The sequence below is a fragment of the Dromaius novaehollandiae genome, chromosome 1, assembly GCF_036370855.1.
Source record: "Dromaius novaehollandiae isolate bDroNov1 chromosome 1, bDroNov1.hap1, whole genome shotgun sequence".
Classification (NCBI taxonomy): domain Eukaryota; kingdom Metazoa; phylum Chordata; class Aves; order Casuariiformes; family Dromaiidae; genus Dromaius; species Dromaius novaehollandiae.
This window is the reverse complement of record NC_088098.1, coordinates 187,812,860-187,834,166: the sequence shown is the minus strand read 5'-3', so window position 1 is coordinate 187,834,166 and position 21,307 is coordinate 187,812,860. Positions and strand designations below refer to the sequence as shown.

The 21,307-nt window shown below is 41.5% G+C and overlaps 1 protein-coding gene and 2 long non-coding RNA genes across 3 annotated transcripts in view; 1 reads left to right on the top strand and 2 right to left on the bottom strand.

Moving 5' to 3' along the window:
• The window catches only part of LOC135327148 (uncharacterized), a 36,405-nt gene extending 35,398 nt beyond the window's left edge, over nt 1-1,007 (bottom strand). Inside the window, exon 1 of the long non-coding RNA XR_010387244.1 lies at nt 882-1,007. This is a non-coding gene — a long non-coding RNA (uncharacterized LOC135327148). The remainder of the gene's footprint in view (nt 1-881) is intronic.
• A 61-nt stretch (nt 1,008-1,068) lies between these two features.
• The window catches only part of HTR2A (5-hydroxytryptamine receptor 2A), a 31,964-nt gene continuing 11,725 nt past the window's right edge, over nt 1,069-21,307 (top strand). The window contains exons 1-2 of the mRNA XM_026108356.2: nt 1,069-2,677; nt 8,108-8,308. Coding sequence (XP_025964141.1) covers nt 2,287-2,677; nt 8,108-8,308 — 592 coding nt within the window. The 5' untranslated portion in view covers nt 1,069-2,286. The remainder of the gene's footprint in view (nt 2,678-8,107; nt 8,309-21,307) is intronic.
• Nucleotides 12,225-17,452, bottom strand: LOC112988116 (uncharacterized). Its single transcript, XR_003260455.2, has 3 exons — nt 17,324-17,452; nt 15,658-15,746; nt 12,225-13,730 (listed from the first exon to the last, which is right to left on the bottom strand). It is a non-coding gene; the product is annotated as an uncharacterized LOC112988116 (long non-coding RNA).

Sequence of the window (21,307 nt, the reverse complement as noted above, 5' to 3'; positions counted from 1 at the left end):
GGGACTTACAGTTTTCCAGAAGTGCTCATCTTTAGGAAAAACAATGGTCAAGATTGACTTTAGATATTAATTCTTTTTTTTAATTGTATCTCACTGTGATTTGGCTTTCAACACAGAGTACAAGCTTGGTCCTGCAAGGAAACAAGAGCACCTCTGGAAGCCAAGGCACCCTCATTTCACCAGGTTCAGCAGAGGAAGGTTTGATTCCCATTGCTTGCTTGGATCTTCCCTTATAACAGTAATAAATGAAAGGGAAACCATTGTCAGGCTTGTGGGGGGTTGTTTTAGTAAATAAAGATCCTGAGGTAGATAATACAATATACTTGTTCTCAGTAGCACATCCAACATACTTTGCTAGAAGACATCAGAGGATCACAGTTTTTTTCTAACATACTGGGCTATGACTTTAACATACCAAAGTGGTTTCTGACTCCTCCACATTTTTCACATACATCCCTAGGAAAGGCATTTCATATACCTGTGCCTCAATTTCACATCTGTCAGATGGTTTTCTGGGAGGATGGAATAGTGATCAGAAAACACTTGGCCTTTACCACGAGGTGCCTACAGCCAGACCAAAGGAGATGGTACAGTGCCAACCTGAGGAGCTTACAACCGTATCTACGAAGGTCTTAGGCATGGCAACATCCAGCTGTTCACACTTAACCTTTTAAGTTCCTGATATCCAGAGTAGAGCCACAGTCTTAAGTTGTAATGACAGTGTACATCAGGGTGACTCTAATTTTTTAGGAGTACCTATTGTCAATTTGATTACCACGTCAGCACAGACCTGGAGTTAAAACTGAAGGGGACTAAACACTAGTCCTTCCATTTAAGGCTGGCATAATTTGCCCTCTCAGTGGAAAATGCCTCATACTTACAGTTTTCACTGGTATCTACCATCGCGAGCCTTATATTTTGCCTCTTTTAAGCCTGCATCCTGTAAAGCATTGTAATTGCATGCAGCTGTGCTTGCAAGGCATCCTCCACAGATGAAAAGTGCACACTGAAAAAGACCCAAGCACAGGACAGCCAAAATATAAAGTGAAAAAGCTGCTAGTAACCAAAAAGTCCCTATTTGGTCTGCCCTCCTCTGCTGTCGCTACCTTGCAGTTTATGACATCTAGATAGTGGGAGGTCTGACAAACTGAGCAAGGCAGCGAGCAAGAAATTCCATTCCTGTCGAAATCAGTAATTCCTTTGTGCCGGCTGCTCTTTCTAGAGTGTGTGCTCTCTTTTGTGTCACTTTGAGAAGGGCTCCGATATTATTATTATTTTAAATATAGCTTGCCCTGGGGCGGGGGAAACGCACAAGGAAAGAGCCGGCAAGCTGCCTATCTCTCAGAAGAAAAGCGCAAGACTCACAGCACAGGAACTGGCTTCACTCAAGTGTGCAGTTTAGAAGTCAAAAAAAAAAAAAAAACACTATTCCAAATATCACCATTTTGGAGGCGACTGAAGAAAAAGGACATAAAACTGGCTAAATGCAGTGAAGGATATGGTAAATCAGGGTACAAAGTGAACCTAATTGCAGTTTGAGTGTGGGCTCTGAAGTACAATGTAAGTCTTCCTTAAATTGTATTTTTTATCGTAGTACTTAGTTGTTTAATTTCCATTTCAAAGCCATGCTGGGCCAAAAGGTACAATTAGCTATAAAAATGAACATGGAGCATAATAAGTAATCTCTGATATGAGGCTGAAAATGATACTGAAATACAACAGAAGTCAGAGACTATCAGCCATATTATGGAAGATGAACTATAAATAAAAGCATATCTAATTATTTTGAGAGAAAGATGCTGGATGGAATCTTTAATCAACTTTCTTAATAGAGAAGCGAGAGCGCTGCTGTTTTGTATGGCAAGCTATTTTAATACTGCTGTGTTTAAAATTGTGTGATTACAGTTACCAATAGCAATAAGATGTAGCTCCAGAGGGGAGTCCTAGTGGTTGCAAAAGTTTTTTCTCTTTTATTTCTCCAACATTTTTGCTCTCTGAAGCCTCAAGTCCACATTCTCTGTCCTACCCTTTGGTTTTGCTCTTCAGCTGGATTTTCAATGTGTGCTAACACCGGACTTCCCAGGGAACCGAAAACAAAACATTCCATCATTCGGAGTAATTCTGGTATGGTTTTTTACAGCACATTAGTGGCAAAAATACAGTCGACGAAAGATTGTGTTCCATCAACTTCTGGCATGGACAGCTGAGGAATATAAAGCCTGATGGTGACAAAGGGTGATAATCTCCTATTTTTCACTATTTATCTCACCAGTTTCAGACTTAGCAATGGATATTTTTTGTGATGAGCAGAGCTCTGTGAACCCAACTGCAAACTCCTTAATACAACTAAATGTTAATGGACCTGCAGAGATTAATATTTCACATCTCTTTAACTTGACTGGGGACTCTGCAAACCTGACTAATCTTTCATGTGAAGCTAGAATGAGTCCACCGTGCTACTCTCCCCTGTTTCAGCTTTCGGAGAAAAACTGGCCAGCTTTGCTGACAGTGATAGTGATTGTTTTAACCATTGCTGGAAATATTCTTGTCATCATGGCTGTGTCACTGGAGAAAAAGCTACAGAATGCCACTAACTATTTTCTAATGTCACTTGCAATAGCTGATATCCTGCTGGGTTTCCTTGTCATGCCTGTGTCAATGTTAACCATACTGTACGGTGAGTATTACCTGTGTAATCTACTGCATGTATTGAGTAGCTTTAAACATTGCATGCACATGTTGTTGCTGTTGTTATTTCACTCTCTTTCTACAAAGACAATGTAATCACTCCGTACAGGGTGAAATACATAGAACTGGTTAATAGATATAAGAGTAGGAGGAGTACTTGAATCTTCTCTTACTTTAAATTTCTAATTACAGACATTTTAAACATTGTCTAGAACTACTCTGATTCTGACAGAACTGCCTCAAAATGCATACAAAGATTCTCTGGTCTCTCTATCCTTTCAGTTTTGTCCCTGGCTAATGATTTTCAATATTCCTAATGAGAATGTAATGTCCTGATAATTACTTTGCTCTGCAAATATGCATAGAAGCACTAATGACTACCTTTAGATTCAAAGTAGGCAGCCCCTTCATTTTTTTTAAAATAAATAACTCAAACTTAAATCATTCTCTTAACACCAATATTCTACTTAGACAGCTACTTAGCAGCAAATGCTGGGTAAATATTTTGGGAGTTAAAAAATGCATGAGAGTCAATTTTAGCAACATTTACAAATGCAAAACTAAACATCAGCTCTGATAGCTTAAGAGAAGTTATTCAAGAATTAACTGAATCATAACTCACAGTTCATACCCTTTTAGGTGATTTATAGCAGACCTTTCTTGTAATTTTCACCAAAATCAGTTGCAGCATAGCTCACATATAGAAAAAAGCAGCAGACTATGTGTTCAATAAAAATATTAGCAGGCTGTTAGCACCCCTAAGCTTCAAGAAATGAATTCTCCGATGCCACAATTGAATTGCTACAGTTCATGGAGAAGACAGGCAATGTCATGAAGAAAGCAAGGTCATCTGTGAAGACTTGTATAGCTTATAGGATCGCTTCAGTACTCCAGCACTAAAGCTCTGAGCATGAGCTTGTAACATTAGGGAGGTTTCATCCAGAAAACTAGGAGTTTATTTCCAGACGTCCCTTTCGGTATTTCTACACAGACTTCCCTTGATAGCATTTGTAAACAGCATTTGGTGCTCGTAGTAGTATAACTTTGTGATTTATTTTATTAGTGGTGCAATGACCTTTGGTGGGAAATACAACACAAAATAGAGCTGTAGGAGCAGAAATCATCCGATTTGTGGGATTAGCAAAAACCCTTTTAAATCCTGGGCGATTCCCTGAGATATGCAACAGGGACTCCTGCTGGCCAGGCTCTGCCACCGAGGAAGGAGATGCCTGAAATCCATGTTACGGAAATGATTTACATGTTGAGATGCAGAATTTCCTGCACACAGCGAAGGGGGGCAGCCACCCGAGCCTGGCTGAAACCGTGGTCACGGGCAGGCAAGCTGCGTCTTCCCCCTTTGTGGTCACCGGCACAGAAGAGCAGCTGGTCACCAAAAGCTACACGGGAGGGAGCTTTGCCCCCTCGCTCTTTTTTCCCCTGGTTTTCTCTTTGCAAAGCACTGCTTTGGACAAGAAGGGGAGCCCTTTGCAGGGTAACTCCGAGTGAAAAACCAGCTGGTGACATGCAAGGGGTCGCAGAAGTGCCATCTCGGTGTGGCACAGCATTAAGTCACTCCCAGGGTGACTAGTGCCCGATGTGGAGGGAAACCTCCCCCAGCACAGGAGTGTTGGGGCTGAGCCACCCCAAGAAAGGCCAGCAAGCAGCCAGCTTCGTGGCCACACAACTACATCATGTGCACCGACTGTCCTCAGTGCAAACCAGGGGCCTTGGCACCCGCATCACTCTGCCAAAGCACCTCCAAGGACCGTGCAGTGAGGGGTCCCACCACCCACCCCACAGGCCCTTCACGTGGCATTGCACTTGCTTCCTCACATTGGGAAGTGAGCGGGTTTCCCCCTCTACAAGTGGCATGTCCACCCAAGCTGGATACTTTGCTGGGACACATATTCTCACCCAGTGTCCCCTGAAGGAGGATGGTGACCAGATAGGGCCAGACTCGTTTCAGTGGTGCCCAGCGATAGGATGAGAGGCGATGGGCAGAAACTGAAACACAGGAAGCACTGTCTGAACCTCAGGAAAAAAACTTCTTTACTGCGAGGGTAACAGAGCACTGGAACAGGTTGCCCAGAGAGGTTGTGGAGTTCCTTGGAGATACTCAAAAGCCATCTAGACAGGGTCTTGGGCAATGTGCTCTAGGTGACCAGGGGGGTTGGACTAGATGATCTCCACAGGTCCCTTCCAACCTCAACCATTCTGTAATTCTGTGATTCAGTTATGCTCAAAAGAGAGATAATTTCTTCGTTCTCTAAAGTCTTACCATTATTGTGGGCAATTCATGTTCAAGTGCCTTGGCCACCCACACCAGCCATGTCTGCCCCAGTTCTGCTTACCAGAATTGCAACCTGTACCCTTTGGGCCAAGCAGGCTTCTCTATCTGCCCAACAGCATCAATTTCCACTGCAAAAAAAAAAAAAAAAAAAAAAAGATACCCAGCAACACTCACCCCTGCCTGCCAAGGTGGATGTGTTCATAGAACAGAAAACTCATGGCAAGTTCAGCAACAATGCTGGTTCTCACCAAGGTAATTCTTGGGTGGCCGGAGGCCTGTCATTCCTGCCTTGGAGACTTTCTCCACACCAGCATGAAGAATGCTGTTGGGATTATTGACAGATACTGCCTAACTCCCTGCTGCTGTGCAAGGAAAGTGGGGTGGCTGCAGCAGGAGCAGGCATTTCAGAGGGCTTCTGTCCAGCCACATGCTGACCCTAGTCATGGCCGTAGTTGATGTGCTTCTGCCACAGGAAGATGGTGCACGGGGCCTCCTCAGCGACCATGCAGCCCTTACAGACTCTCCACTCCTCTTTCTTTGTAGCACTTCCTTAGCCCTTTGCTCAGATGGTTTTCACACACCTCCTTCTGCTAACAAGCAGCACCCCAGCCATCCTGGCCAGCTTCACTTCTTTGCCTCCTCTCCTCAAAGTCCTTGTGAGGAAACATCCCTTCTTGCCTGTATGCTACTGTCTGGCTACAACAGAAGTGAAAACTTCTCTCATCCTAGGGGCTCCCTGCCCTCTCGTCTGCCAGCCTCCCAGTCTGAAAATGCACTGACTGAGCAGACATGCACAAGCATCGCTTGCATGTCCTTTGGATGGGGCTCCCTCACATGAGCTCCAGGACCTCACAAGCTCCCATGGACCACAGGAAATCCTGGACCTCACAAGCCTTTCCTTGCCTACCAACTCTTTAAATTGCAGCCACATCTTTCCTTGGTTATGTAGAAGGGTGAACTGGATGGTAGCCAGACCACAGCATGTGGCAATGGTGCCACACACCGCATGCCACAAACACTGCCCTAAGGCCTATCTGGAGGGTGTTATCTAGACACCTTCTTGCTATTATTGCATCCGCATTGGCTCTGCTCATCCAGCTACCCATTCCTTGGCCCTGTAGCCTGCAAGGTAGCTTATCGGAGGGATGCTGTTTATCCCTGTCCCAACTAGGCTTAGAGCGAGGACAAGTAGTGAGAAGGACATGAAAAATGTGTTCCCAAAGGCTGCATGCTGCCAAGTGCAAAAATATTGCAGTCAAGCAGAAAAACTTTTTCCTTGTGTAAATTGGTCTGGCCTGGCAGGGAGAGGCTTCTGGCAAGACATTCCCCTGAATACCAGTCCTCAGTTAACAGCACTCCAGAGACTGGATTCCCCATTGGAAGACTAGAAAACAAGAGAAAACATATCCATAAATGCTGACTGGCTTGTTAGGGTCAGCTCCTATTACAGCAGTCCAAGCGCATGGAGAAATAAGTCTCCCTATTACTGAGACTGAATTTGATTAGACAGGGATCTAGCTCCTCTGCCTCTCCCTCTGTTCCTGTTCTTGCAAATCTTGTCACATCAAATCTCCAAATGAGACAGGCAGTCTGTGAAAAACTAGCATGTTTATCACAATGCCAGCTTTGGCATTGCCCCATGCAGCACTGCCAAGGGCAGCTTGGGTAACATGCTCTAAATTAAACCACCACAACTGCAAAACTTTCTCCAGCAGAATTAGCAGTGGGCCCCTGCAGAATTAGAAGGGCCTGTGAATGGGGGTCTTACAGGGCTCTGCTTCTCCTGGGTCTGGTCAGTACTCTTTTTAACAATTTGGATAGCGTATAGAGTATAAGCTTACACAGTTTTTCAAAAGCACCAGGCTGGGAGAGGCTGCAAGCGCTCAGAGGGACAGGATCAGCTTTGCCTACAGCGATCTGGACCCCTGAGGAGAAAGTCTGAAATGAACTAAAGAAGTTCAGTGAGGATAAATGCAAAGACACCTACATAGAAAGAAGATATCAAACAAACTACTACAGCAGAAATTTGTCTAAGCTGCAGGAATACTGAACAAGATCTGGGGGGCAAAATGGATCATAAACTAAGTACGTGTCAATAGTATGATATTTTTATACAAAAGGCCGTCATCATTTCAGGATGTATAAGGGCATTCCCTGTAAGACCTATGAAGCAATCTTCTATTCCACTTAGCACTCAGGAAGCCTTTGCAAAAGTATCAAGTTCAGTTTTGTCCACTCCACTATAACCAAGATGTAGATAAATTAAAGAGTTTCCAGGACAGAGAAACAAGAAGTACAGAAGTTCTAAAAAACATTGTCTGTAAGCAAAAGATAAAGAAATTGGCTTTGTTTAGTCTATAAGAGAAAATGAAAAAATAAGGCAAAACATGATAGCCATCCTCCAATAGCTTCCAGGAAGGATGGTAATCAATTATTCTTCATGACCAGTGAAAAGAACAAGGAGAAAAAAACGTTTAATTTGCAGCAAAGAAGATTTAGGTTGGGTATTGGTAACACTAATGCATTTGCTTTGGATTATTCTTTCTGGAGGAGCCTATCTGTGTTCACTGATGATATACGGAGCAACCTCCTTATTAAAGTGTGTGGTTGGTGCCTAACGATAGGTGACATAAATATCACTTGAATGTAACAAAATACATTTCCTCAGCTGCCACTAAATCTAAAGTTGCTGCCTCAGATATTTCAAAGTTTTGCATATCAGGAGGTGCTAACAAGACAGTAATTACCTGAAAAAAAAACTAAAAGAGAAGTGAGGACTGTCATGTTTACAATGACAAAATTGCTCATCTTTCCTTAACTTTGCTGCCAGAAATGGTTCATTATGGCATCAAACATTATTAACATAGAATTAAAAAAAAAAAGAAAAGAAAAGGCATCTAGCCTGTAGGCTAGGAAAGAAGCAGAGATATCCCCAAAAGATGAAGGTTTAGAGGAGTGCAAGCAAATGAAAAAAGTACAAGGGTCTTTTAAAATAGGAAGTGTCAGGCCCTTTCTTTCAAAGGCATCACTTACTATAAACTCTTTCCAGATGAATATATGCTATAGGACAAATGCAGCCAGACATGAATATGTCACGTTTTTAGCTGATGGCAACTTTCTCTTGTGCAGGATATAAATGGCCTCTACCTACTAAGCTCTGTGCTGTTTGGATCTACTTGGACGTACTTTTCTCCACTGCGTCCATTATGCATCTCTGTGCCATCTCACTGGATCGCTATATTGCCATTCGAAACCCCATCCATCACAGCCGCTTTAACTCAAGAACCAAGGCTTTTGCAAAAATAATTGCTGTTTGGACCATATCAGTTGGTAAGTGAGGCAATATTTCAGCATGTAATTGCAGATTTCTAGCTTTTGAGAGGATTTGACATATATATTGCAGCCTAAAACTGTATTCTCAGCTGGCAATATTTTGCTTGCCACAGCCTAAGAAATGCTATAAAGTAGTAATTATGCAATAGAAATCAACAGTGCCAATGGGATTTGGAGCAGAACTGAGCAGCACTGTTGCAGAAAGAAAATACATCAGCATTAGAACGACTGTGTTCAAGTTTGTTTTAAAGATGTGTTTATTTCCCATATTGATTATCCATCATTACCTTAATAAAGGAAAAGAAAAAATGATTGGAACTGAAAAAAGATTTCCCTGTTTATTTAAGTCAGTTGTTAACAACTTGGCATGAAGGGAATTTGCTTAAAGATGTCTCTTACAGGCAGACCTTTTCTGCCTTTCCTGGTGCACAGGGTGGGGTATGTATCCCATCCCATTTAGGGCACATTAGATATTCTACATATATCATGAATGAGAGAAGCTTGCCCACAGGACATTCAGAGCTGCAGCCTGACATGGGTGCCCTGAATCACTCACTAGATGAATCTCTCCTTGCACTGGCTTCAAATTATGCTTGGAAGTGTCACTTGGTAGCAGCATCTTTGGTCCAGAGCTGTTTTATGGCATGGGAAATGGAAAAAGTGTGGCCTCTGATACCATCAGGGATTTGCTCATAGTCCTAAGGCAATGATTCTCAAAAACATTGAAAGCACGGTCCCCTTCTGGCTCATCTGTTTTTGTACAGCCCCTGAGTATCGGCAGCTCACTTATTCATAAGCAAGAGAAGTTCACTCTCTTGCCCTGAAAGAGATGACTGTCGCCAGTGATTAAAGGTAATTAGCTGCTTCCCTAGTAATATAAATTATTGTGAGTGGTAATTGTAGCCTGTTATCATTCTTTCAAGGGGAAGGAAAGGAGATGAGGCCTAACGCTGCTGCCTGTCTGCCCCTTTGAATTCTTCCTTGGCTCCCCACTTGATCCTGGCCCAGAGTCTGAGAAAAAGCAGTCCAAGATATTTAAGGCTTAAAATAGCTATATCTCCTGCAGTACAGAAAGAGACCGTGAGCCCTCTCTCAAGGAGAGGACAGTTCTGCATGTTCCATTGCGGAGAGCTGGCTGGGTTTAAAAGCATCACACGTGACTCTGGGGTGCGTTCAGCTGAACAGATGTAGATATCTAACACAGGCCAGATGAACTGCACCCTAAAAATACCTAGTCCTCTATTAGCTATAAATGAAGCCTAGAGCTCTTACTCGGATGTAGATGTCTTCATTTAGATGAGATGAATCACACCTTATATTTCTACAGTCACATTTTTTACTGACCCAGTAAAAAATATATTACTTGCTCCGTCCAGTTTTTTCAGTCCAGGATCCCTCTAACTGCAGACATTTTCAGTGTATTCTCCTTATAACATAAAAAAGTCAAGCCTTCATTAACTTTGTACTTATTGTGTTTGTCTGTATCTGTGTGTGGTGCCTGTGGTTAGTGCATGTGAGTTACTGTATTTTTTAACCATTAATAAATTCACAGAAAGGTCAAAATCACCATTCCAGAAGCAAACCAGTGGTCCATGCAACTCAGCATGTTACTTCAGACAGTGGCTCACTACCAGAGTGTCTAAATTACCTCCCTACTAAAATGCATCCAGAGAAGATCATTTCTTAAGGCCCATTAGTTAGAACATGGTGCATGTCCTGAAGCAGGAGTGTTTAGTTCCTTGATATCTTGATATTTAATTTCTAAAGTTAGGAATGTTCTTTGTAGGAATAGCAAATAAAAATTAGCCATTGTAAAAACACCTTTTATGCTCTCTAGAGACTTTTCTTCTACCAGTGACCAGCCAAGCTGCAGATGTTATTTGTTATTACAGTGACAAGTGATAGCAACATGGTCCCTATTCATATAACTCTGAAAAACACAACTCCTCACCTTAGTGGAAAGCACTCAGGTATGGCATGAGTGAAGAGGACAGAGTCCTGCTTTACTGTGGTTGGATAAGGACAAATGTAAGGTAATGATGGATGTTAGGAAAACAGGTGGGCTGATAGGATAAAATCCACCTTATTCACATATCAAATGTCATCAAAACAGCAAGCATGTTAAATAATACAAATCCAGGCAAGTGCACTGAGCCGTGTGGGGAAGGAAGTGCTGCTGAGCTGGTTTGCAAGCGGCGTGGAAGCAAAGGGCACGGAGAGCCAAGCTGAAGGAAGAAGAGTCAATTCCCAGCCTAGCAACTGTGTCATGGATGAGTTCTGGCAAATGTGATGTGCTTTGGAAGAAAGACAGGGAAGCAAACACACAGCAAGCTACAAAAGCTGCTGAGCTGCCCATTGCCTGGCCAGATTGAGTGTGCACCATGGCTTATTGCTATATTAAAGGAATAAAGAAAAATGCCAGTAGTATAAGGAATCTTGACAGATCCCAGACCTCCCATGTGACTTAGTGCCAATCAGTAATCGGCCCTCTCCTTCTCATCTGCCATGATCTGACCACAGTAGATAGGAAATGGTTTCTGAAGAACAAGGTGCTTTATATATCATTTACTAATAGGAAATTGTTTCTGAAAAAAGAGGTGCCTTATCTATCATTTACTAATCTCCAGGCTCTCAGTGCTACTTATAGTAGCAGGGCTATAAATTATTTAACTCTTTGCATTCTCACATAGCTACAGCTAGCACAGGCAGAGCCAGTGTCAGGCACAACGTGCTCCCTGCAGTGCCCACAGTGCAGTTGCCATTTCACTGGGAAATTCTGAGATGCAGGAGTTTCTCAAAGTTTTGTCCTCCTGTCTCACTTCAGATATCCTTTGGCTCCCTCTCGCTGATGCAATTTGCAGCTGAGCTGGCACCCTGGTTCCTCTTGTGAACTTCTGTGATGTATGTGATAGAGAGTGAAACAGTGAGAAAGAAATGAAAGGCAACATGTTCCCCTGCTTAGAGGCTCACTTCACCTATCCTTCTTCATAGTCTCCTTCAATCCTTGCTTTTACCAGGCTGAGAGTCCCCATCTATTTGGTCTCTCTTAGTGTGGAAGGATCCCATGCCCAAGTGGTCTTTGCACCCTCCTCTGTATCTTTTCCAGTACGTCTACATCCTCTTTGAGACATAGATAGACAGACTGCAGTATTTAAGACGCGGCCACACTGCAAATTTATGTGGTGTCACAACTTTTTCTGTTTTGACATCAATTCCTGCCTTCATAAATCCTACATTTTGTTTGTCTTTATGATCATCCCTGAACCCTGAGCTGACATTTTCAGCTCAGTGACTCCAAAAATCTCTTTCCTGAGCAATAATAGGTAATTTGGCACACGTAAGTAGGGTCATTCTCCCCCACCCCACATGTATATACAATTTTTTGCTTCTTAGCACTGAATTTTGCCTGCTCCTTTATTGTCCATTAGCTGAGGTTTATGAGGACCTTCTACAATTCTCTACAGTCAACAGCTGTGTGTCATCAGCAAATTTACTCACCTCAGTTCCGCCATCTACGCAGATTGTTAATGAATGGGCTGAACAGCACTGATCTAACACAGATGGCTGTTGGATGCTACCATCCATAACCCTCATCGTGAAATGAACCATTTAGTCCTACTCTTCACCTTCTAACATAACCTTTTTCTACAAAAGGATCCTTCTTCTTGTGCCATTGGAGTTCAATTTTTTAACAGTCTTTGATCAAACAGTGTTGTCAGAGCTTTCTGGAAGTTCAGGAACACTGTATCAACTGGATCACCCTCATTCCCTTGCTCACTGACTTCTCCGAGGAATTCGAGTTGATCCATGGGGCACAGCTTGCTTTCTCTGCAGAAGTCCTCCTGATGCCTATCAGTCTACCAATGCCTCTTTCATTATGATTTCTACTAATTTACTTAGGTAATAATGTTTTTATTCATTACACTTCCTTTTTGTTCATTGCATTTTTCTTTTATTCACTATTTTTTAAATTTTACTTTTATTCACTAATTCACATTTTTATTAAGTCAATTTAATCCAAAGCCCATTCAGTCAATGATCTTCCTTCCATTGGCTTCAGTGATGTATGAAATATCTCAAATACAAGTAACATAAGAAAGGACAGACAATTTCACTTACGTGACTTCTGAAATCTTGACTTTTTTAGTTAGAAAAATTGTAATAACATTTATTTTTGCATTTAGTGGCTGCATTTAGCCAGCAGCCCTTCTTTCACTAGACCATGTAATGCCACAGGCAATTGGTTTAAAATGGATTCTAATTACTGTAACAGATTCTAATCGTGTCTTTAATTCTTAAATCATCCAGTACCCACAGTGGCTAGATAATTAGATTATTTGTAGCTGTTGAAAGCAAAAGCCCATTAAACCCTGAAAATTATTCCATTTGTTTTAAAGCAGAGGTCATTACTGAGAACAGGTGTAAAAAAACCAAGCACTTATGCTTCCTAGGAAAATTAGAGCTGAATTTATTCAATAGCATTTAGCTGGAATCTATAGAATTGTAAATAAAGCCTAAGCTGAAAAATAGAGGTAAAGCACCTTTGAGTTCTAAGTGGGCCTAACAAATGTATTGCTGTGTAAGAAGCCAAAAATGCAGCATTCTCCCCTTCAAAAATCCTCGAAAAAGCTACATAAAGCAGTTAAAGTCATGAATGTGAAGCCCTTATATATATCATTCCTCAGTCCTTATTTTGCTCTATTCCTCTGTTAATGGTCTAAGTCATGGGAAGTTTGATGAAGCCCAAATCCTCTTAGCTGAGTTTTCTCTTCTCTTATCATTTCTCGCTCAGCCTACACATCTGTTCATTGCCTTCAGGCAGTCTCTGCTCTCCCCAGTCACTAACTTGGATTTATTCAGTACTTTTCATGCAGAAGAAAGTCCAAAGTGAAGCTGGACGAAGCTAGTGTAATATCTCCCACAACATATCTCTCCATAATTCTGCCTTTGCTTTAAAAGCTTCAAAAATACAGCTACTGCAGCATGTGAAGCAGCATCCTCCAAAATGCAGAGCGAAAATGTTACCTGAAGGTGTATGAAACAAGCCCAGCGCAACCTATCCCTCTGGTAATTTGTCAATTGAAAGCTTTATGCTGACACAGAGGCTTGCATTTTCTTCTCAGGCCACCTGTAGAACAGCTCCTCTGCTGACTTCCAGCTGCCCTGCAGAGTCAGAAGGGCCAGGGAAGCAGTGGAGATGTGGCCAGTACAACCATCACGGTCTCCAGATTGTGGTTTGCCGACAGCTTTGGCCTCCTTTGGCTCAGCAGCCACTTAGTTCTGTCAACGACAGCCTTCATTTGAAATTCCTTTTACTGTTTTCAAAAGACACAAATAGCCAAGAGGCTGCACATTGGGATCCACCACTTCCTCCATTTCTTCTGTATGGCTTGCTCATATCTTGCCAATTTGTTCAAGCCTAATGTAGGGAGAGTTTGGCATAGGAAAAGACCACTTACAAAATGGAATATACTGCCAAAATATGTAAAATTGCAAATAATTACACACAATGCAGCTCTTCCATAGCAAGAATTTGAAGGTGAGCACTTACACTGCGCTGGAAGTGCTGGAGCTAATCTTGAAATATCCGCTACAGTATACTCTTTATCACATAGTCATTGCCTTTGCTTCCATTTCTTCTAACTTTTGGAAACTCGGCTTTACATTCTTAGTGGTGTTTAACATCATTTCTCTAGTTAACATTTCTGGTTTTTTTCACATACTTATGAAAGCATCTCCCAGAGAGCGAGCATACTAATTGCTCTTTTCAGTTGGAGGATCTCAAGGGCAAACAGTATAGTTTTTGTGCTTGAACAATCCCCTGGGACATGCTCCATATGTGGATGTAGATGCCACCATAAAAATAAAATGCCATAGATACTGTCAAAAATTGTAGCACAACATAAAGAGAAAATTGCATTAACTATAACGAATGGCTGTGACACAAAATTTCATAAGCACAATATTAGAGTTTCATCAGCACCTCACAGAACCAGGATCTTTGTTGTTGTATAATTTTATAGAGAGGCGATCTATAAGGCTCAGTAGTCAGCAATAGTTATGCCAGGAGAGTTCCTTTCCTTACTAATGCCCCCACCAGAACTGACAACTAATTAGTTAACAAGCACTTCATTTGCAAGCTGTCTGAGAGAAGTTAACATTCTCTAAATGCTGTGATGCAAATTTCTGAGTTGGCCTGTAAATATATTCTGGCTATGAGATAGATAGTACTTAACATTGTTCTAAGGCAGAGACATAAATATCATAATTACTTTGCTTATTGATGTAAATTATTCCCCCATTTCCCAGGCGTCAGAATCCTCTGCTTGATTTGTTCTTCTCAGAAGAGCAAATGCATCTCATCCTCCAGACCAACAGCTTACCACAGATATCTCCCTCTCATAACCATGTAGGTTAAAAAAGCTTTCATTTTGAAGTTTTGTATGTTTCTTCAGTATCTAACAAGGAGGTGCTACTGACCCGGTGCTTTTCTTTTTGAAAAAATGCTCAAAGGAGTGATTATGACTGAATCACTTCCTGAATTCTTCAAATTTGGAAACAGAGGGATAAAGAAACATCAAAAAAACCCATAGGGCCAAATTTCCAAATTGGTCACAGCAACCTGGCAAACTTCTGCATAGGAAAGAATTTATTCTACAAGCACCTATGTATTGTCAGATACAGAATAATTATTATGTATATGTTTACCATTTTGCTCATGTAATTACCTGATTATCAGGAGATGGAAGCTTTTGTCTTTGCAAAGGGCACACATACATTTTTCGTGCTCCTCTTTTGCAAGAAACATTTTCCTTTGTAGGTGAAAAAAGGAATGAGAAATGGTCACAACATCAACGTGTGGCTTTTCTTTCTGCTTTGCTTTATTTTTAAGGGGAAGTTTTTAAAGCTAAAGCTTTTAAAGTACAGCTTTAGAGCTGTACTTTTAATAGCATAGCTTAAATTGAGGAAGGAAGCTGTTTAATGAAAGAACTGATGACAGAATTTGTTCATGGTCTTCTTTTTTCTTTTTTCTTTTTTTTAATTTTCCTTTGCTTTGAAGACCGTAAGGACCATGCTCTTCACATTGAAACTACTGGCAAACAACCATTAAGTTCAATTGGACTAGACTGGTCCTATTATCAGGTCTCTTTGAATGGATAAGTAACTGTTCTTGTTTGCAATAAGCCCTATAATCAGGAAGTCTCTCTTTGTAGGATACTTCAGAATAAGTGTGATATAAGGAAAAAGGCAGTCACAGTACAATGCCTATTATAAATTATTCCTTCTTCTCTGAAAGACTATACTTTTTAGCCAATTGTGTATCTAGCACTATGTGCATTACGTACAAGAATCCAGAATGGGCATCCTTGGAGTGAAGGACGAGCCTAGGTCTCACTGCGGGACAGTCCGGCCGTAGGAAGTTCTAAGTGAGGTGCTGCAAAACGAAGGAAGAACAAGTTCACAGGCCTGCTCTGATCTTTTTCCAGTAGATCTCTGCAATGGTATATAGCCAAAAGGGGATCCAATATTAACCGAGAAATCACTTGAGCATCTATAATCAGAGCTGGGATTTCTGCATAGCAGAAGCCACATGCAATATAAATGAGCAGAAGAGAAATGCACATGGCATCATGTTGGGATTTATAAATTCTGTCATCTGTACACTGTAATTGCATTTAATCACCTTATAAATTAAAAATTGTGCTGTTTAAGTAGCACTGTAGTGCATAATTTCAAGAACAAAGAAATTTTAAGTCATTTTAAAATTGTATAGAGCAATTTCACAGTTTTTTATATATTTTAAAGAATTAAACTTTATTAAAGCCAGGTTCTACATTTTCTAACATTAAAAAAGCATTTCTGCTTTTAAATGAAATCCACTAATTTAGCCCAATTAACATGAACATTGCAAGTAATCAAACATTCAGGCTGCAATTACCTTTCCCCATGCATTTCCTGGCCCATGTTGTCAGCACCATTTCTAAGCTGAACACACCCCAGCCAGTAAGTCATTAGTTTTGTCAGAGCCGAGGCAGTATATTGCTAATTATCTACAACAAATTTAGAAGTGCTTGTCAGCTAATTTTTACTAAGCTCTCTAGAGTCATTGATGGAAACCAACCTGTCAAACTCCTATAACTTCCTGAAAGCAGGTTCAGAGGCATCATGATAAAGGCTCTAGTTTCCGACTGATCGAAGCTGGAGCCGCACATTTCATAGTATTCAGCCCAGCGTTTATGCTGCAAGTAAATCATACCCACTAGGAAGTTTTGTTCCCTTCCGGCAGAAAATACCCCTCATTATGATTTTTTATTTGATCTGAGCTTTGAAATGTCAAATTGGCAGCTACTGCCAGGATCATAGGCTGAGCTGAACTTTCAGTCAACCTAGTTAAATAGTGTATGGTTTTATGTCTCTGGTGCACCAAGTGAGCAGCATAACTTTCTCCTTACATCAATGTACGTAAAAGTTTAATGTTCCCAGGGTAAAGCAAGCCTTACCCAGCACACCACTGCATGACATGAGCAGGTCCTTTCAGCGTGCAGCACAGCCATTTCTTGTTGCAAGAGTAGTTCATGTATTTATTTTTCATTTTAAAGGTAGTTCGTGACATTTAGCAGAAAGATAAATTTAGAGACTATGCTATAGCACCTACATAGCAACATATAAATGGGAAATATGGGTAGATAGAATATACTGCCTTTTCATCTGCTCATTAAGCCTGACATGTTCCAGATGTGACCAGGGTGCAGGTAGATTTGAAAAAAAGGGCAATTCAGTCAATGTGAAGGGCATTATCCATTGGGTAGGCAGTGAAGTATGAAGTACTGTATCCTGAGCCATTACGTACAGACCAGTACAGGTCAGTAATCTGCTTCACCACCCAAATTTCCTTCCAAATTATACACTGTGGTAGGACATCTGCCCCAGTAATTGCCCAGTCACTGGTGCGATCCCCTTGTATAACTTTTTATAAAAAGCACTGATATATAACTTGTATAAAAAGCTGACCTTTGGTTAATCAGCAGCCTTCTCAAGTAACCACAGAATGAGGCAAGGAGAGAAGGGACAGCGATCTGGGTTAACACGGGATACAGACACAGGAGTGCAGTCAGAAACCTGGGCTGTGAGGGGAAGACCCAGGCCCTAAGGAAGCAGCAGCAGAAAAAATGTGTCTTAGTCTGAGGTCTAGAAAGTCCAGAAAAATTACGGGCTTGGTTGTGTCAGTCTCAGTGCCAAATCATAACTAAGAAAATCAAATATGAAACAACATATGTGATAGTTATTTTCAGTCTCCTGTTAAACTGCAAGACTACACAATGAGATCAAACGGCACTGCTGGAGAAATTTCAGACAGATATCAATGGAAATTTCTATTCAGTTCAGTGGAGGATTAAGCCAGAGTTAAGTAAATTACCAGCATTTAACAAATCATACAAAATAATAATTAAAAGCCCAGAAGTGTAAAAACTGGGAGGGCAGAGGATCTTGTCATTTAAAGTGCTCCAGGAGCCAATGCATTAGTTGCTTATGATAGTGAAATATCTAAGAACTATCCATAATTTATAGCTTATTGCTACCATTTTTTATGAAGCAATACTGTGTACTTGGCATGTATAACATATAATAAGTCAGCCCTGAGGAGCCTTCAGGAGCTTCACAGCTAAAAAGGCAGACCAATGACAGGTGATCTGGGAAGATCCAGATATAAATATATTGTACTTCTTTCTCTCTTGAAGCACAATTAAACTCAAATCTATTCTCCTAGGGGCCTGAACAGTGCACATTGCAGGAAGCCACCTGACATGGAAGACAAAACGGTCACTTGCTAAAGCAAGAGAAATATCACAGACAGCTAGAGTTTATCCCACTTAGATGTTCTTCTCCTTCTGAAATTGCAACATATTTTAGCTAAGCCTGTGATTACTACAAATTTGTAACTTCAAGTAGAAATTAAACCATTGCTACGAGAAACTTAAAAACACCGATGCAATTTAAATAACATTGACTGAGGACAGAGAAATAAAAGAGGATGATTGACCTGCTCTGCTGCATTTTGCTGAGCAAAGAAATAGCATTTTTTTTCCATCGAGAAGCTTTCAATAAGAATGAGTAGCACCTTCGCCCTCTGTGGAGAGCTAGGTTGAAGACCTACAGCACATCTTGAAAATTTTCAGACTAAATATTCAGCTCTTTATCTCAAGGCCAGTCGCTTCTAATCACTTCTAATCATCATGGATGAAATATAGTTACATAGCCATCATTATCCTACATCCCCTGGAGGAAAATATTAAGCTTACCTCCTTCCTGAATCCCCGCAGACAGCAGGATGGCTATCCTGGCTATTGCGGACTTCGGGCCTTCTCAGCCAGCCTCCCCCAATACAAGCTGTTTCCTTGCCCTCCTGTTCATGCTTAGCCAGACACCTCATTACTCTTTATTTTTTCCAGACTCAGGGACAGTGACAGGTCACAATCTCCTCAAAGATCAGACTGCAAGTAAACTGCAATTGTAAATAAGATTGCAAATAAATTACAGAGTGGTAACAATAATTACATTATTGTTACATTAGAAACATCTCCGTGCCTGACGTTACTAGTGGAAACCTTAGTGATGACTTCAGATCACCAAAACACAGCTCATAGCTCAGTTATTTAGAAGAGTCAGCAACCTTTTTTCAGCACGCATGTGTGCATGTGGCCATGTGAATGAAATCAGTGCTTGTTCTCAGCCCTACTTCTTTTTAACATGACATCTTATGATATCCACATGCCTCCGAGCCAAATGGACATAGAGCACCCACACTATTTTATTCCTCTTTATATTTCACACTCTCAGTTTTAAAATGTACCTGAGGTCACAAGCAGTTTTCCCCTCTTCAGCCACATTACAATGAGAAAGTAGCAGGGCTACCTGGCTTGACCAAGTGGTAATGCGAAACAGAGCCTATTGCCAGACACGAATCTAACCCAGCCCAGCTGCCAACAGTGAAAAGTTATTACCAGATGACTTCTATCTGGTGGCATGTATAAAGCGGCCCTTGCCCTCTTTGACACTAGACAGCCATGCGTTCTCAGGGTCATCTGAGAGCCGCAGGGCCAAACAGACTAGGGAAAAGGAGATGCCATTTCACCTCACACGTGACATGGTAATGTGGTGCCGACACAGCAGTGAATCACTCCCCCAAACATTTCTTTCCGCTGGTGTGTGCCCCTCCGCAGATGAGCTAAGTTGTTACCTGGGGAACACAGGGATGGTGCTTTCTTGGGTGAACAAGTCAGCTCTACACGCCACCACTGCACACATCTTGCTGGGGATCAAGTTAAGCAGGTTCCTCTTGATCAATAAGGAAGAAAAAGACTTTCAGACTCTCACTAGTATTGGCTCTGAAACACCTGTGCATCCTGGAGGGAAACAGCTCTGCCCTGCCTACTGCTGGAAAAGCAAAGCCTAGATGTGTTCTTGCCCTACTCTTCTTCCATGTACATGGATTTATAGTGACTTGTATTTGTAAAGTAAGCTGCACAAGGCAAGGAGATTTACTTTTCATCTAAAAGTTGGCATACTCATCAAGTCTAGGGCTAGGGTCTTTTAACATCTTTCTTCAGCCCGAACATCACTAAAATATTCAGAACCAGACTGTGAAATCTAGCCATGGACAATTAAAGGGAGATCCATCGAATCCATGGGAAATCTGTGGAAGAATCCAGGCATGTGATATGCATTGTTTTATTTTATAGTCAAATTATGTACAAATTTATTTACCAGGTAGTTTGGTACTTCTTATTTATTCAGGAAAGGTTCTGTGCCTCACCAGATATAAATGTAAACAAGTAAACAAGCAGCTGGAATTCAAGTACATGTCACCTAAAAGGTAAATTTCTGCACAAATTGATGAGGTCTTTCACTTTCCTGAGGTTCCAATGATCAAGGAGAAAGTGCTGATTCTATGTACTTGTCCTAGAGGTGTCCAGTCCTACAAGTCATTGGTGTGCTAACTCCAAGCAGAATACATTTTACTCTTCAAAAACTGAAACACTGCAGAGCTTCATTTAAAATGAGGCTTGCAGGCAAGGGCCAAGGAGGGAATTGCCTGGGAATAACCTCAAACACACCAAGAAATAACTGAAAAATTTTAATATTCAAATGAGATACTGAGGCTAGCTTTGAGAAGTGCTTCTGACTGCTCCCTTGCTTATGAATGACCAGAACAGGCAGCACAGTTTTCTCTCCTCTTGGAGGCCTCCCTTCTGCTCACTGCAGTCTGTAGGAGGCAAGGGCAGCCCATGCAGGCAAACCTGTGGTGGCATTAAACTAACAACCTTGGCTGTAATAGCAAGAATCTGTATTTCAGCTTGCTAAATTGAAACCATGGGGGTCCATTGCTCCTAGGCTTTGCTGCAGACACAAATGCCATAATCTGAAATCCCCAGTGCCTAAATCCTTTCTCAAAATTAATTTCTGTAGGGCATTTATAAATCTTACTTTTTCATTTTATAGCTATTTGATGACTATACACGTCTATATGCATGTATTAGTCTCCTTAGTAACTGGATAATCATACCATCCAGAGGGGTAACAACTTCTTTTGATTGCAGATAGCCATGAGAAGCCACTGCACAGCCCACTAAGGAACAGGGCCGTGCTTGTGATACGCACGGAGAAATTCTAGCCCTGGACTCTGGGGACACTGGCCACACTGGCCACACTGACTAGAAAAGGCACAAATTTTTCAACTTTCATGCTGACTAGATGGAGCCCCAGATGGTGATTCCCAAACCACCCAGAGCTTTTCAACATCCCTCTCCCCAGGTAGAAAATTTGTTTATGCACTGTCACCCATCAGCAAACTGCACAAATGCCACTATTAGCTTGGGAAAGCTGCTGTGAACTGGGCAAGACAGTGTGTTTGAGAGCCTGGAAGTGGGCCTTAGCTATCTGTGGGGAAGACTAAACACTTCGTGTTCTGAAGAAATAAAAAAGTATTACTAGAAC